We start from the raw sequence: 18,501 nt of genomic DNA on the forward strand, positions 1-18,501 counted from the left end.
GCTTCTGTCATTGCGTTTCTGTGAAGCCCCGTTCGCCTAAAAGCCTGCACGCGTTTCCCGCTTATCTCCACTCGGACACATTGCCTTCTCCCGCTCGCGGACTTCCTGCGCGTCTCCGCGAGGGATAGACTGACCACAGCGCTCCTCCGCGCCGCTACCCGTTCCCCAGAGTCAGCTCCTCTCTCTTCTCAGCACTGGAGCCAAACTAACAAAATGGCCGCCATCTCTCTGTCGTTCATTTATTTAGGTTCAATTTACTAATCTACCGAAATGACAAACCACTACTGTGAGTCTGTGTTTTGTTTTTGTGTGTTTTTGTTTGGGTTTCCCCCCCCCCCCCCCCAATGAAGAGCTTTAGTACACTGTATGTCATTGAATTGCATCAGGGCATCTCTGTACACAAACTGTTGTACCCTTGAACCAGCACTGCTTCAGCATATATCCAGCTGTATAAATGTTGTGCAAGTTGCTTTGGATAAGAGCCTCTGTCAAATGCCTGTGACATGATGTAACTCTACCAGGCCACCAGTTTATCCATCTATGGAGGCATTGTTTCACACCAAAATGTCAAGGGGGTGTCTTGTGTGACCTGGTCCCAGAGCGCTCTGTCACCATCAGAGACAGGCTGTCAGAGAGCAGCCCCCTCCCTGCCCTGAGAGTCCCTCAGATATGATGTCTGGAGGAGTGAGACTCGGGTCGGGATGACCAGGGCAGCCGTTCAGTACAGAGAAATTAAGGTTCAGGACTATTTTTTAGAAGACACTAAGATTGCACATATAATGGAGTTAATTGAAGCTCCTGCAAAATGTGTCTTTCCAGTTGAATTTGAATAATGAAGTGTATTTCCCTGAAAATCCAGGTTCATATTTTCTCATTTCAAAACTTTTTTAGGTTACATTAAAAAAATATATTTTAAATGAGGGCGGCATGGATGGTCCAGTGGGTAGCACTGCCGCCTCACAGCAAGGAGGTCCTGGGTTTGAATCCCGGTTGGCCGGTGCCTCTGTGTGGAGTTTGCATGTTCTCCTGTGTTTGCGTGGGTTTCCTCTGGGTCCAGTCCAAAGACATGCAGGTTAGGCTGATTGGAGAGTCTAAATTGAGTGAATGGTGTGTGTGCCCTGCAATGGACTGGCGACCTGTCCAGGGTGTGTTCCTGCCTTTCGCCCAATGTATGCTGGGATAGGCTCCAGCCCCCCTGCGACCCTGTTCAGGATAAGCAGGTTAAGATAATGGATGGATGGATTTTAAACAACATAATGGCTTGCCTACGTGCACGACACTGTTTGATGTTGAGTTATTTGATGAAATACGTAAAAACCTTCATATGTTTTGCATATTGGCTTGGATCTGTTGCTAATGAATGAGATTGCTAATGATATTTCTGCGCTGGAAAAGTGTGTGTTTTTCCAGCGGTGTGAGTAGTCTGGGTGGCTTCACCCTCTTTCTGCAGAGGGAGAGTTATTCTGGTAGAGAACAGCAGAAAAGAAGTCCTGAGGTGAATACCAGGTCATGCCATTTCACCAGGGAGTTGAGTGTTTGGAGCACAAGAGGTATTTGTAATGAGAAATATCTCCCCACGCAGAACCTGGTTTAACAATGCATTCCTCCACAGGAATAACTGCCACTAGAATCTGTGCCAGCTACAGTGAACAAAATGCATTATGTTGTATCAAAACTGTAGTATTCGTTTTATCTGTTTGAGTTTCATGAAGTGCGTTAGAACTTCCAGTTTGGGTCTTTGTGTGACTCTATTCCCTTCACTTCTACCACAAGTTTTGAAGGAAATATTACCCTGTGTTTAGTTCCCCCCAGCTTTGTATTCATTGGAAACCGTGTCAGCGGATGGTGTCAAGGCCTTTCGAGGCACTCATCCGTACAAAAACACAAGGTGAGGCGGAATTGCATTCAGAAATGCCCTTCTGCTGACAGCAAATTTAAACAGGTTACACGGGTGAGGGGAAAATGCAGTTGCTTAAAAAATATAAAGACAGCAACATGAATCAGGTTTATTTTGTCAGTCTTTTGTGACAGCTATTATTGCATGGTATAACTGACTTGACTGGCTTGTGACAATCTACTTCACTTTCTCTATTACAATCCATAGTGCGTGGTAATATGTTGTGGAAAATTGTGTTTCTTAATCGTTGTGCTGAAAGACCTTGGTTTTGCCCCCTCAGAAGCCCAGCTAATTGCAGTAATTTAGCATTCAGTAGTCTGACCTCTCTGTGACCTTGTCTCACCATTCCATTGATTGTCATTGTGAGTCTGAAAATGTCGCCATTCTGAGATGCCGACACCCTGCCTGTCTCTTAAACGACTCGTCTTCCTTAATCTCTCTTTCTTTCTCCGTAGAATAAGCTGACATCTTTATTCATTAAAATAATCCGCGGTCTCTCCCGGAAAAATCTAGGACACATTTTTATTGTGTTTTTCACCCCGCATCCAGGATGAATATGCATTTCAGAAGCCTGCAATACCAAGATACACAGACTGCTGTCATCGTTCAATCAACACTATTTCAATGCCTGTAGGTTAAGCTGTTCTCTGGGAAATTTGACAAGTTTATGATGCCAAATGTGTATTGCCGTTAATTAAAAAATTATTCCTTTTTGGTGGCTTTGGTCCACTTGCAGTTAATTGTATGTTGCCGCCACACTGGTTTGGTGCTGGTTTGTATTCCAGTCAGTCAGCCTGTCTGAAATAGTGTCATCACCTGGTCGTGTTTTACTGCCCTTTTCGATTAAAAGACGGCCAGGAAAAACTGGTGGGAGAAATGGGAACAGTCCTTGACATCCACCCACGTTTCATTAAAACTAAGGACTCTGACTCTGGCTTCTAACTCGCATTGAGGCAAACATGTTATTACAGTTGCCGAGCTCCCAGTAGTTTTATTAGTGGCCGCAGCATGCACAAGCCGAACAATATACGAGTAAGTGCTCTCCCCTCCCTGCCTCCATTTTGAGTGTCTGCTGCAAGTAAAGAGCCTGCTGTACATTTTAAATGTGCTCATGGAACGGTCACAACGGTGTTTGGTTCGCCCTGTTAATGCCCCCACCTTGGGGCTGAGAGAAATCTTTAACCCGTCTGTGTGATTCAGGTTCACCTGCAGTTCTGTTTGAGAGGGACGAGTGGGCGAACTCTATTTGTGCTGAAGTTTCTGCCTGTCATTTCAGTGGAGGATGTTGCTCATAGCATTGCGCGTTGTGCATGATAATGTGACCAGGAATGCGTTTGTATTTTCTTAAAAGCAGTCAACCTTGGTATAGCTAGGTGTCTTCAAGCTAATTGGCCGCTGTGCATTCATAGATTCATGGTTCGAATGCTTTGGTTGCTGAGCCCAAATAAGTAGTCAGAAATTGTACCCAAATAGCAAATCCTTTGGGCATTTTCCCTTGTTAAGTGGAGTCGAAAGAGCATGACCGTTCCTTATTGCAGTGACTGAAGAATGAAGATTAACTCAAATTATTTTCAGTGCTGTGAAGTCTTCTGCTGCCTTTCTCTCTGATGATTTCTGCTCCCTGTACTGTGCCTCCCTGGGCTGGTTTGTGCTTGCTTCTTTTGCTCACTCTGCTTTTCTTCTGTTTCCCTATTTCCCTCTCTTTTTGTCTCTTGTCTTTCTCTCTCTCTCACTCTCTCTCACTCACACTCACACACCCTCTCTCTCTCTCTCCCTTGCTCTCTTTCTATCTGTCTCCCTTTCTCACACTCACACACTCTCCCTCTCCTTCTCCCTCTCTCTCTCACACACACACTCTCTCCCTCTCCACCTCTCCCTCCCCCTTTCTCCCTCTCTCCCTCTCTCTCACACTCACACACACACACACACTCTCTCCCCCTCTCCCCCCTCTCTCTTTCTCTCTCTCTCTCCTTCTCCTTCTCTCTGAACCCCGCGCTCCTCGCAGTAGAGATTAAAGTCATCAAGGACCTGCCCTGGCCTCCTCCGGTCGGGCAGCTCAGCAACCACCCGCCATTGGTTGAGGGCGTGGAGGCTCCGCCCCCACCGGCGCAGCCCTCCGCCAGACAGGCTGCCTGCGACCAGCATCATCACGGTGGGTGTGTCCCTGGTGCCCCCGATGTCCCTCATCTCTCTCACCAAAGTCCACGGTGATCCTCCCACCATCACCCCCTCGCGCCCTGCGCGCTAACCTCATTTCCTCTCTCTTCCTATGCATTTCATTTCTCTACCTTTCCATTTTCATCTTGGTCTGTAAATGTGTAAATAAATAAAAAAAAGTGTTAAAAGTAGCTAAAGGTCAGTACTGTAGCACTTTATCACAAAAGAACTAACACATATAACACTGTTCTACTGGTCTTTTTATATTAGAAAGAGAAACGTAAAATGCTGGCATAAAATACGATTATGAAGCTTTATTTCACCAGACAGATTGAATTATATATGAAATGTATGCAGCATTGTCCTATTACTGAAGGGTCTGGAGGTGGTGACTGTGAGTTTGTTGCCAAAGAGGCTTTTACGGGCACGTGCAAATTGCATTTGTCTGCACACCTGCGTCCTGAATGCTTTGCTAATGGTGTTTTCGACGGAGTTGGGTACGATTAAACATCTGGGTTTGTTTGAGGCAGGAAATGGCTCGCTCTGATTCAGGCCAGCACAACAGGGCTGCTTAATTGTGATTGAGCTTAACAGCGTTCAACATTCAACACAGATAATTGCAGATTTAGTGTACCCCTATTCCCAAAGTTCATACGTGCTCATTAGTCCCATCAATCTCATCCCGTGCCTTTCCAGACACTAGACGGGCTGAATTCTGAATAGTGGAGGAATAACTGATGATAATACAATCATCTGTACTTAAATTATCATCTCATTTTGAGCTTACTAGTGTAAACTTTCATATGTTTCCAACATTATTGTGGTATCTTCTAATGTGTCTTTAATAAAAGCATAAACGAATCCCCTGCCACCCCCTTTATTATCATTGTCATCTCATTTTCCATTAAGGAATGGCTTTAATTCCACTGTTTCTTTATTAAAATGTATTATATTTGTCTGAAATGATAAATGGCAGGAGAATATTACCAACATAATGGCATTGAACATAGTCCAAATGCACTACTGTACAGACGAATGTACTAAATAGAATTAATCAGTTTATTTGAGTTCATGCTAATAATTTGAACTCATTTAAAATAAAATATCAGCTTTTAAAGAATTTGGGGTTGCGACTGCTTGAACGAACACCAGCCAGCATACACAGCATGACTGAGGTTAAAACTGCCGGTCTGGCAGACACACAGGGGAAGATTTAAGCTGGGATATTGTGTGGGACTGTGGTCCAGTCTCACTTGTAGTGCCAGAGGAAGCCAGTAAAGATGACCAGTGTAATTTTCCCTCTCAGAACAACCCTCTCTGTCTTCTCAGCATGTGCTGTATATACACTTAGGAGCCATATTGTCATGGGTTTGTGTTTGTCCAGCAGCCCAGTTAACTGTTGAACATGCTGAGAAAGTGAGCCGTGAATCCGTCCTTTCCCCAGCTGGTTGGTCAGATCCGGGGAGTTGTTGGGGATTTTATTCAGGGTGAATCTCAACAGGAAGTCTGATCTGCAATTGCTGACATTATACTTTTCCCAAGGCCATACTTATCTTGTTTCTACCCGAACTTTATCCTGACAAACATGACGATCGCTGTACTTTGCTGTAACTGCGCAGAAAGACAGGTCACTATCAACTGTCTGAAAACTGTGCAGCCTACAGTGTAATCGTACACTAATCTCAGTGCCTTTAATGCAGTTTTTTAGTGCGGGTGAGAATGCAGGGGGGGATGGAGCGTAGGCTGTGGGACATTTTAAAGCCTGCGCGTTTTCATTACCGCCGCTGAGCTGCGGAGATCCGCCCACACTTTCAGAGTCGAGATGCGCCTCTCATATCCAGCCTCATTAGCATATTTGAAAATTTAGTATCGGGAAAAAAAATCATCTGCATATAAATGGAATGACATCCCTTTGTCTGGGCTGGATGAAGAGCTTTGTTTTCTGATGTGAATTAATTATCTAGGCTAGGGCCGTCTCATATTCCTCATCTTTTCTCTGCCGCTATGAACGGAATCCAGATTTGATCTCAATGAAAGTTTATATTTATTTATATATTTATTCTTCCCCCCTGTGTGCCTTTTTCTGTTACACTCTTACTAGACTATTCCTGAGTCTGTTCACTGAGGAGAATGTATTGATGCTAAAATATTTGTGTTGTTATTTATTTACAGTACACGCTTCAATCAAAGCACCAGATATTATTGTAATATTTTTTTTGGGTCAAAACAGTCATGCCTGCACTCTTCATTCTCAATTCCCCTAGCAACTAGCAGCTCTCATAAATCATTTCAAACTTTAAACTGGGGGAGGGTGGGTGTACGTTTTCAGTACAGTAGGAGACTGCCAGCTGCTCAGTGGAGCAGAGTTCAGATATATGACCTGCCATTTGTAAATGAGTATTAATGAACTCCCTTAATTAGTGAGTCTGCTTTCGATGCATGGGTCACCTCTCAGTGTTACTATGGGACTGAAGTGGCTTCCCTGCCATTGACGGCTCCATCACACACTGAGCCTCTCCTGTGTCCTGTGGCTGATGAGGTTAGGTGGCATGATGGCACATGCAGTAAGCACAGTCCACTCTGCACCCCTGGTCCCCTCGTGGACCCCACCCAGCCTCCACCCCCCCTTGACTGTTTTTCACCTACAGAAGCTGGCTTGGGGAGAGGGGGGCAGGTCTGAGTTGGAAGTTAAGTGCCACTTTTGGCTTTCTGGTTGAAGTGTTTGTGATACAAAGATTCCAGACATTCTGCTATTATGGACACTGTGTGGAGTCGCAGTTACATTACATGTAATTTTTCTGGCGCTTTTATCCAAAGCGACTTACAGTTGATTAGACTAAGCAGGAGACAATCCTCCCCTGGAGCGATGCAGGCTTACGGGCCTTGCTCAAGGGCCCAACGGCTGTGCGGATCTTATTGTGGCTACACCAGGGATTGAACCACTGACCTTGCGGGTCCCAGTCATGTACCTTAACCACTACGCTACAGGAAGAGAAGTTAGCGATGCTGTTGGGGCAGAGGATGTATACTGCAATGCTGGGAGGGTGTTCCTCCCAGAGCTACTGTATGAAGGCAGGGCACAGAAGAACAAGTAGGCCTATGTAATCGGATATGAGTGGCAGCTCCATGGGGAAGTGTGTTGAGAAGCCTAGTTTTATAGGCTTGTTCTTAATGTGCTGCCATTGGTTATTTCAGGGAGATGTGAGATTCTGTATCACACGTACCTGTATCTACCAGAGTAAACCCGCAGAAAGAGGGCATAGAAAGCAAGACTGAAGACCACAGTGGAGTTCACAGTTTGGCCCTCTATTTATTTTGTGATCTGTCACAAATGACAGATGTTGGGGGCAGACTGCGGATTCGCCTCCCCTCACTCGAGACGTTTCCATGGAAACTGACCCCTTAACTTACACACTCTTACTGTACGAATAGGAACACAAACATGAATAGCAGAGGAAAAAGTGTTTTTTTATTATATCTGAACTACTCTCAGTAGCCAGTCACATACAGCTGGTAGATGGTAGGTGGGCAGGTTGGTAACGAGGGCCGTATCTGTTTTGGGTTTTCATGGCAACATCTGGCCTTAATTATTTAATTGGCTGTAACGTTTATGTTATCTGACATTTTAGCATTTTAGACATTTCTTGATGAATGCATTAATGACAAAGGCTGTTCTTGTGTCTCTATATGATATGGTTTTACTGTGATCTTATCTGAGTGAACTAGTGTTGGTGTATATGGCCAATTTAGCTAATTTAGCCAGAGTAATTGGTGGAAACAAAAACCTCCAGGACTGGAATTGCCCACCCGTTTGGTAGACGGTTACATTAAAACAATATATTTTCAAAAGCAATTTTGATTTTGAAACAGCAATTTTGAAACCACAGATTGGTTGTTTGTGTGCACCTTGGAAATGCTGGTTCTTTTTGCACCAAGCTTTTTGCCACAGGAAGCAGTGGGGGAGCCCCTAGTGTTCAGATTGGAAACAAGCAATGTCAGAAAGTGAACCATGAACACTGCTGCTTGTACATTTATCCATTCTTGTTTTTTTCTTCAGTAATTTTGACTGCACTATTTAGTATGTTTATTTATTGGTGATGCAATGAAGCTTATACTTTGTATTGGCCCTCACATTGAAGTCAATCGATATACCTGCTGTTTTTTGACTGAACTGAATCCTCAGAGATTTGTGTGAGGAAACCTCACACATCTTGCTAGCCATCTTGCTAGCCATCAATAATCAGTAGAGCCGTCTTCTGGCCCCAGATCTGGTCTAGATGGCAGAATTCTTCCCCAACATCGACACGTTGTGATTCATGGGTCTCCTCATCTGTGATTATTTTGTTGAGTCAGTGTAATTATAGCCGTCCGGCGAGATACTCCATTAAAGTGTGGCAGAAAGCTTAGAGAAATGTGGTCTACCACTGTTTTACATTCCCTCCTTCCATCAGAGTGATATTTTGACATGTTGGCCTTAAATCTTCAGCCTTGAGCAGCCTTCTCCCTGCTCTCTGTAACTAAACGGAGCTAGCCCGTCGTTTCCAAGGTCCCCTTCGGCCACCTTCTGCTCCGGCTCCACCTCTCCTCACGGCAGGAGGTTTCAGAGATTCGGTGACTGCCGTGTCTGTTCACACTTCCTGCGCCACCGCCTGACCTGGTGTCAGCGGAGAGGAGAGGGAGGGGGGGGGAGACTACAGCACTCTGCAGTCAGGCTGCACGCATACCAAACCCCCCCCTCCCTGGTCCCACATCCTCATCCTGAGACCAGAGTATCGTCAGCGCCCTAAGGATTGGGTTTAAACCCCCAGGCACTGGCTGTACTGCTTTAATGGCTCTGTGGCTTTGTCTCTAGGGCCAGCTCAGTGGCCACCTCATACTTGCTTTTTTCTCACTGGAATTTGAGTCCAGGCTGCTGTGTAACAGTATACGTTGCTGTATAGATTTATTCTATTTCGGTTCTTGCGTCGGCGTTTCAAAAAGATCCAATTTCGAAAAATGTTTCAGAAGCATACAAAGACTGCTCGTCCTCTTCTATCAGACCTTTTTCACCAAACATCGACGGATAAGTACAAACAGAATTAGAATTCAGAATGATTGGAAAATGTATTGTGCATAATAAGATATTGTACAGCACTTTCAATAAAAGCCCAGTAGTGCTAATGTGAATTTTTAATGCTCTACCGATTAAAAATGGAATGCTTTACAAATCTAAAAAGAGGAAATGGCTGACTCACTCTACGGTGACTGTAAAATCCACTTTATTCATATTCATAGAGCTGTGGTCGACAGTGCTCTCAAGGATCTAGGTGTTGGTCCCCTGTTGCACGACAGGAGAGCTGAGAGGGTGTTCTCTAGCAGGACACCTCCATGAACCTCCTCCTGTTCCTCTCTCCTCCGCTATAGTGCAGTTTGACGGCGTGGAGAAGCCCCAAATGTCGCCCACCAAGGAGGGCAAGGTGCGCCTGTCCCAGAGGCACTCCAGCGGCTGTCTGGTGAACACAAAACTGGGCTCGCTGGACCACTGCGCCCCCGCCCTAGGAGAGCGAATCAACCCCTCCATGCCCCTCGAGAGCCAGTTGTGAGTGAACAGTCTCTCGCTCCACCATGTTTTCCTTTTGGCCTTATTACTGTGGAGAGGTGTTCAGTGCACTGCCATCTCTTACACTGACACATTTCACTAATATAAATTATCCAGTCATGAAGAGTCATACCCTTTGACCTTTTGTGTAAATATAAACATATTTTGTTCTTCCCAGCTGGTACCATGGAGCCATCAGCCGGATAGACGCAGAGTCCCTGCTCAGGCTGTGCAAAGAGGCCAGCTACCTGGTCAGGAACAGCGAGACCAGCAAGAATGACTTCTCCCTGTCCCTCAAGTAAGACTTTCACACGACTTTCACACCCGCCATCTGTGCAGTACTGTGTCACACCGTACACAGTATGTGTACAACAGCCTCTCTCACATGTTTACTCTTGGAGGTTCTTGTTTAAGCAAACCGTATACAGTTCAATGTACTCCCCCACTAACACAAACCATGCATAACACGGACGGTATACGCTGGCTGTGCATGGGTCTACTTCCTGCAAACATTGTGAACAGCTGACTCAGACCCTCAATATCAAATCCTGGCCCCCACTTCCCTGACCTGGGTGACCCCACTGTGTCCCCCCATCCATAACTGGGCTCACTAATGCTCGTCATTCCTCCACACCCGCCCACACCCTGTCGTGTGATTTATTTAAGCTCTTCGTGTCATTGTGGGCAGGGCGCCTGACCATGACCCCAGCTCTGTCTCTTACCTGACTGCAGTCATTCCCATCATCTCTTTACATCAATTACTGGAGGACACAGGCTGATGCCTGCCTCTCTCCTCTCATTATCGGCGTGGCACAGGATATAAATGTTCTCCGTTTCTGAAAATGTTTTAAAAAATAATTAGGAAGGATTACCGTATTTTAGTGAATCCATTTCAGTGCGGGGGTTTCGTTCACCGTAACTAAATGTCAAATTATTTTATTCTTTCACTTAATATATTTCATAAATGTTATCATCAGACAAAGTAATTATAGAAAACTGCCTTCAGTCAGAAGATTTCACAGACGTTAGCGCTGGGGGCAGGAGTCCCTGCCCGTTGAAGGTGCGCTGACGGCCGCAGACGTGGGGGAGTGACGCTGTCCAGTGACTGGCTGCCAGTTCCATTAACTTCAGCTCTCCGCCCCCCACTCTGCCTGGCCTGGGGACAGAGGCCATTACTGTTCAAGGCTTGATTGGACCGACAGGAGACCACTGGTACTGTGGCAACCTGCTGCCCGGTAGCACTTCAGTGACAAGTTCAATGAAGGCTTTATCTGTGTTAATAAGGCATAGGTACCATATAGGTACCTATAGATCCTATACTGGTTTAACACAGGTGAGCTGAGAGGAAGTTCTCTGCTTCCTTGAGCTCCCCCTGTCCCCCTATATCGCAGTTTGATGGTGTGGAGAAGCCCCAAATGTCCCCTGACAAGGGCATTGGCAGGCATGATGAGGTAGTTGGGCCAGGGTGGTATTTTGAGCAGCAGTAGGCCTTGGGAGTCTCATCCACAGCAGAGAGGTATCTGCGCTGAAACAGTGACACGCCACCATTTCTGTCCCCTCATCTTTCTTATGTTTTTATATTGCTTTATTTCGCTGTGTGGTCTTTATTCTGTTCTGCTCTGCACTCATTACAAAACCCCCATGCTTTGTCATTTGGATTCCTCGGAGCTACGTCTCGTATTCCTGTGGGTGTAAGGCCATATATCTGTGTTGGAGATGCCCCACTTCCTGCCTGCTCAACTAGCAGAACCGCTCCTAGCATTGCAAATGAGAACTCCGGATAAGAACAGGAGGTGACTGTCAAAGAGCTATGTGCATGTAGCTTGAAACCCTATGCAAGCAGTGCACAGTCTATCTATCTGCAATTTGCAAACACGGCGCTTACTCACAGATATGTCCCTTGCGATATCTCATTTTGCTTTTATGTCAGGGGAAAGTGTTTCATGTTTGTGCGCGGCTCTTGTCATTTCCTGTCCTCCAGACAGCTGTGCAAATGTCAGCCAGGGAATATGGTTAGCAGGGTATTTTGCAGAGGCAGAGACGATGAACGCTGATTCTAAAGGAACACGCGTACTGTATTTGTGATGCATTACTTCTGACTTTGGTTGCTTATATCAACCCATCACCTGATCTCTATAGCTTATTTAACAATCTTAATCATGTCTGAATGTCTTTTGCTGGAGACATAGATGTTCATACTCTATATATTGGCTTTGAATGAAAACCAGTATTCACATCACTGCATTGTTTTTGACCCTCCTCTCACTGTAAGGGCACCGACAGCAAACTGCCCACTTTACTCTGGCTTTTCTCACGCAGAGCTCGCAATGGTTCTGTACACGGAGGGTAACGGTCAGGTTCAGCGTGCTAATGTTAAACATGTTTTTCCCCCTTGGAGATTTTTACACCGGGGACCCTGCACGTAGAGGCTTCACGTCTCACGCCCGCTGAAAAATTCATGATGCCATTAAGCTGCGCTTTTGTGCTTTCCATCGCTGATGAGGGTACCGCGCTTACTGCCCCGAGTCCGGTCTTAACCTTCCCGGAGCGGGAGAGTCTTTTTATGTCGTGCCGGAAGACGAGTGCCCTTTCCAGAATTTTAACACGCCTCAGTCTTTCATGACCCTGTTTAAACCAAGCGCACCTTTGTAGTCGGGGAAGGGGCTCTGCAGGAGCCTAGGTGGCAGGGGTGAGGTTGAAAGAGTAATGGCAGATGAAAGAGAACGCATGAAGGGTCAGGCTTTGAGGCCGGTTGATGTTTGACCACATGGGAAAGTTGAGAGGTTCAGAGTGTTTTTAAAAAAAAGCAACAGTGGCTCTTAAAATCGATAATTCGAGGCAATGTGTCAGAAGGGTAGAGAGAACTTCCTTTTCCAGGAGAGCCATGTAAAGATTTACAAAATGGCTTCTCTAAATTGTCATCTGGAAGCCTGCCTCAGGAAGCATTAAGACATTATTATTTTTTGTCAGCCTAATTTACAGTATGAATCAGTACACTGATGATAATGGTTATATATCAGATATTCTTGCATTCCTGAGTTTTTCTACATGCAGCATTACATTTTAATAGCAACTTGCCTTTTTTGAACATTTGTTATTTGAGAATAAGCTTATGACCTCTAATTAATAGATAGGAATGTGGATCTTAGGAATAATTTTGAATAGACTACAGTTCTGGGAATGATCTTATGTTAGGATAAAAGTTCCATTCCATCAAACTATACTGTATAGTAATTGTGGTTTATTAAGTTTTAGGGCCTTTGTTATTAATCTGATTAATCATTCTTAGGGTTTTATTATTATTATTTATTAAGTAAACTCCTTATTACAATATTAACCGGCAGCCCTCAACAGTATCTCCGCACTACAAGAGTGCTTCCTTCTCAGAATGGTGGGTAACTCTAAGCCCAAAACCCCAGAGTACAATAAAGTCCGACCAGACAAACACGCACGCAATCGTAAAGGATAGCTCTTGCCGGAAGAACAGCAGTCTCCGGGACAGCCGCTGTTTTCTGACCAGCTGTTCGGTTTCTCTTGTGTCATAGCTTCTCGATTCACCTGAAACACGAGAAGCATAAAGATGAAGCATTTGTGAATTCAAAATGCGTATATTGATGCCTGTGGCTTCTAAATGGTAACTTGTGTAACCCTAGTAATCAGTGAATATCTCGACCTAAGAGTTATAGCTAATTTTAATAATTAAACAAGAAAGACATATTCAGAATCCCCCTGGCATAGCCTAGAAATTGATTAAATTCCCATCATGAGTTGAACATTTCATGCACATATTTAATATTATTGTTATTGTTAAAGTGAATATCCCTGCATTTTTCTCCCTCTGCGTCTCGCTGTGTCTGTATTTCCGTCAGGGCTGCAGTGGCTCTTCTTGCTCTGTGGTCAGTGTGCCTGTTACCAGGTCTCCTGTGGCCTCTGCTCGGGATTCTAGTTTTTGTAATCTCTTCACTGGTTAGACCTCCCGCCGCTCTATGCTCCAGCCAATCTATGCTCCAGCTCCTCTGAACACTGATCTCTGATCTCTGCTGCAGTCTTCAGCGGGTCAGATGTGCTTCTGCTCTGATCTTCAGTCAGTCTGAACTCCAGTGTCTCTGACCTCCAGTGGCTCTGAGCTCCAGTGGCTCTGACCTCCAGTGGCTCTGAGCTCCAGTGGCTCTGACCTCCAGTGGCTCTGACCTCCAGTGGCTCTGACCTCCAGTGGCTCTGACCTCCAGTGGCTCTGACATCTGAGATCTCCTGGTCTCATGAATGTGATTTGGTGGCTGAGATGCCCTGTATGGCACCTCTATGCTGTGGGGTTAATCCTTCATCTTCTGACCATCCAAACGTGTTTCTCTGCGGGAGGCAGAGTGAAAGCAGACCTCTAAATGCAGAGCAGGATTAGCGCTAATATAGCATAGAGATGCCATTAAACAGCTGCGTGCTAGAGTGGAGTGCTGAAAATTGAGAGCACTGTCAATAAATGAAAGTGAAAATGATCTGGAAATCTGAAAAGCTTTTTTTCATGTTTTATCTTCTGCAGTGGACTTGCTTCTTGAGACACTCCTTTCCTGTCAGTGTTAGATATGCCCACATGCATAGTACCCAGTAAATGCACGCCCTGGTCCACAGGCACGGCGTGAGAAGCAGTTGGAGTGCGATTAGTTCCCTCGGTTGGAGCCCGGCAGGCTTATCTTGCGTTTTTGATGTGTGCATAGAAGCCGAAATCTGCAGGAGACCTACCCCCACTGCAGATGGCTCGACGTTTTTCACATTCTTAAAGAGCAAATGGTCGTCTTCGCCAGCGAGCTCGCATTTTAATCTATCAGTGCTGCTTGTGCCAATGCAGCGTTTTTCCTGATAGAAATTATTACACGTATCCCCTGGAGGGTCTTTTACAGGGCATTGAAACTGACTATATTTCACAATGCTGAGCCGGTACGGTGGTGTCTTAAATATTTGCTGCTCTCAGAGATATTTGCTGGGCCGCTCTCCCAGTGGTTGCAATTTGAACTTGAGTATGTGGTGGAGTTTGCCAATTTCTCATTTGGAGAGGCTGCAGAGTCAAATCACACTTACTGTAACTGCCGCAGAGGAGAGAGATGGTATTCTCTCTCTCCCTCCCTCTCTCTCTCACTCTCATACTCACTTGCTTTCTTTCTCTCTCTCAGGCACTCTCTCTAACACTCTTTCTCTCTTTCACACTCACTTGTTTTCTCTCTCTTACACTCACTTGCTTTCTCTCTTTCTCTCTCTCAGGCACTCTCTCTGACATGCTGTCTGACACTCCTCTCACACGCACACTCTCTCTTTCTTATCTTTGTGATCCCAGGAGCAGCCAGGGCTTCATGCACATGAAACTGTCCCGGACCAAAGACAGCAAGTACGTCCTGGGCCAGAACAGCTGCCCGTTCGACAGCGTGCCCGAGATCATCCACTTCTACTCCAGCCGCAAATTGCCCATCAAAGGGGCGGAGCACATGTCCCTGCTGTACCCCGTGGCCATCAGGACACTGTAGCGCGACCGCGTGACATGCAGAGGGGTCACAGAGGGGTCACCCCGGGACACGAACGACTTCCCCTCTGGCCTTCGCTCTACTTCCCCCTCGCCAGAGTCCTGGTCAGAGGGAGCGACGAGGAGCATAAAGGTCAAAGGTCAGAGGGAAATGGTGGTTACACGGCTGCCCTCGCGGACCCTGCACTCTGACCTCAGAACTGAACTCTCTCCATCTCCCACCGCATTCCTCGGACCTCTCCGCTGGAATGTATCCGAGCGGCCAAACGGCTCAGCCAGAGCCAGCGCACCACACCTCCTCTTCTTTAAGTCAGCTCTCTCGCCATTTTGAAGCCAGGAAGTAGAAATGCATCCATTTTAAAAAATGCGTTGTTTTGTCTCAAAGTGGAAGATACTACTGTTTTTTTTTCTTTTTTTTTTCTTTTTGTACAATCAAATGTGATGCTTGTACTTTGTATTACAGTACTTGTGTGTTTCACTGCTACCATTTTGTTGCTTACAGTGAAGACTTTGAACTCGTTTTAGGGAAAGGAACCTTCTGGAAACCTATATCTGACTATAATGGGGTGGGGCAAGACTGGCCGATGCATGTTTCAAGCCTACCCCCTTTTAAACATTTTGTTTTCCCCGAGACATATTTTGTTAATGTAATTGCTCTTATTTGGGTTTGGTTGTGCACACAAGACAATAAATTATTCGTAAAGTAAGTAAAAAAATAATAAACAATATGATGAAATTTCCTGTATGTCACCACTGCATATTTGTCACAGTCCCGTTGGTCAAAAGTAGTTGATGAAGGAATCAGCTACAGTACATGGGGAAGCAAACCCTTTGTCAGGGAGACACTAAAATACAATCCTGTCTCACAGTAAGAGCATGTGGTTGTATAAACGTTCACTCTCTCATTTCTGGGAGACGTCCTTCAAACCTTGAATGTCTAAAAAAATGTCCTCTGTAATATATAAAAACTAGTATACATCAGTATACTGTCTGTGTAATTACATACATTTATTTATACTTTGAGTATGCTAAACTTGAGCGTTAAAGTCTATTTTTCATACAGCTATGCAGTAGAGTGTCTGTGTTTTTCGCAGTGTCAAAAAGCTTATGCCAGTCACACAACATGGTTGCCCCCTGTTCGTTCAAACTTGCATCCACACCAGACATTTCCATCTATCGCCTCTACGAGACTGACAGTCTGCAGGGCTACATTCACGTTCCTCCTCCATTGATCAGAGAAAGAAAGGAACCTCTGTAATGAGTGAAATTACCTTCAAAAGCCCCGTACTGCCACGGCATTGAATGGGGCGAATGAAATATACAGTACCTGTGTTGTCTACCTCAGAAAATCAATTTCATTCGCCCATCTACGGATCAATAGGTACAATGGGATTGCAAATATAGATTTTTTCAACAACAAAAAAAAAAAAACCCTGCCCTCCCTTCCATCTCCTGTTTCCAGAAAATTGCATCTTTCATTTAAAATTACTTTTGAATTAAGATGAGTTAATCTGAAGAGGCTTCGTCTTTTCCCCTAAATTCCATGGACACTTGTTAGAACGTGAAGTCTGTTGTATTGTGAAATGTCAGTAATACATGTTTGGTCAATGCCTTCTACTGCATGAGTAAAATAAGTACAATATTTCTTCTGATTCAAGGATTCAAGGATTTTTCTGCAGCTGTCATTTATTATTGGGGAATTATTACTGATGTTTTTAATAAAAGTTACTGTGAGACATTTCAGTCAAGCTTGCTGCCAGTATGTTTGTGTACTGTATGATAGAACACTTTACAGTATGGTACTGTAGTTCTGTGCATTTGTGTTCTGATATCTGCTTATTATTTAAGGGTCTGTGGCCTGACATAGTAAGGACACACAGGGTGTCCAATAACACTGGTATGGTTGAACTTCAAGTAATTACCTAAGCCTCTGGATTAGAGCAAGTCCTGTTCCCCATTGAGGCTGTAAACAGATAAGATGGCCTCTCCCAACACGACTGTGTGCATTTATGAAATGGCCTATTTATCTTAACATCTCAGAAATTTCAAGGTTTACCAAAAATGGTGGATTTCCAGTACGTTCCACCAGACACTAATTGGCGTTCTACATTCTTTACGGGCAGCATACAGATTAGATTCATTCCTCATGGTCATACTTTTTTTACTCTGTCATTTCCACTGTGGTTTTTTGAGCGTAGACTGAGAGTGACACGGATTCCCTCATTTTCTGTGTCCACAGGAGCAATGTTCTGCCTGATGTGACCACTGGAGGGCACTAATGCTAGCTTTGTGGACAGAGAAATTTGCATTTGTGGTCCAAGAGATGTTTAGTCTTCAAAACAAAACTGCAGTCAGTTTGCAACAATACCCAAAGAAATAATATAGACTGGATTGATCTGTAATTATCCCTTGCCACTGACCAGTTCTTATTTTGACTAACATAATCTCTAATTATCCCTTGTTTCTCCCCATCTTAACCCTTAACTTTTACTGTATGTAATACGTCTGCATTATTCTAACGGTTACAGAATTCATATTATTTCAAATTATTTCTGGTGATGAATGCATATCAAACTGATATAAAGTGCTTTATACTTCTAAATCATGTATTCTAAATATACCACTTTGCCCTCCTGTCCAGTCAATTGTGAATATTTATGTTGAGAATATTTTACAAAACCCTGTGGGGACAACTTGCCTATTTCAGAACTTAACTCTCCTCAATCCTGTAGAAGATGTCTTGGTGTTATTGGTTTGTACATTGTGAGTTTTATTTCTTTATTTAAAAATCTTTTTAATCAATCATATTCATAGGCCCTCACACGTGGAGCTTATGTAAGCACTCCACTGAGGCCCATGTTGCCAGCTACTGTTCCTATGTACCCTATAGTCATACACTTTGCTGACAATGTGCAGGTTCACTGTTGACCAGAGGAATCACCCTTGGACTACAGTTTGCGATGGAGAATTTTCTGAAAGCCCCCTTCTCTGGTTATGCTCCGACCTATTGCAGTATGCATGTGCTGTGATGTAGGGCTGTCGAATGTGTGCTGTAGGTCACGGTGTGATACTAGACCGCTAGCAGTGCTACTACTCCTTTAGTATTCGCATCCAAAAAGCCCTGTTCCTTTTCCCTTAAAAAGACAGCCCTTCTGTTCCAGCTGCTCACCCTCCAGTGAAGGGATTCATTTGTGTCATCTCTGGTTCTGTTTTAGTTGCCTGACTTTTTTAAAGCAACACACAGAGGCAGCTTGTACTAGCGTAGTGGTTATAGTATATGACTGGGACCCGCAAGGTCGGCGGTTCGATCGCCGGTGTAGCCACAATGAGATCCACACAGCCTGGAGCAAGGCCCTTAAC

At 44.7% G+C, this 18,501-nt stretch overlaps 1 protein-coding gene across 3 annotated transcripts in view; it reads left to right on the forward strand.

The window, feature by feature from the left end:
* Positions 1 to 15,877, forward strand: part of LOC133111601 (SH2 domain-containing adapter protein F-like) — a 67,639-nt gene extending 51,762 nt beyond the window's left edge. For 2 of the 3 annotated variants that reach the window (XM_061222072.1, XM_061222073.1), the window contains exons 5-7: positions 9,458 to 9,632; positions 9,811 to 9,930; positions 14,959 to 15,877. In XM_061222072.1, coding sequence (XP_061078056.1) covers positions 9,458 to 9,632; positions 9,811 to 9,930; positions 14,959 to 15,145 — 482 coding nt within the window. In that variant the 3' untranslated portion in view covers positions 15,146 to 15,877. Of the gene's footprint in view, positions 1 to 3,902; positions 4,050 to 9,457; positions 9,633 to 9,810; positions 9,931 to 14,958 lie in introns of all 3 variants that reach the window. The other variant, XM_061222071.1, reaches the window with a different exon arrangement.
* The last annotated feature ends 2,624 nt before the right edge of the window (positions 15,878 to 18,501 follow it).

Source organism: Conger conger, chromosome 15 (assembly GCF_963514075.1).
Source record: "Conger conger chromosome 15, fConCon1.1, whole genome shotgun sequence".
In the NCBI taxonomy this organism is placed as follows: Eukaryota; Metazoa; Chordata; class Actinopteri; order Anguilliformes; family Congridae; genus Conger; species Conger conger.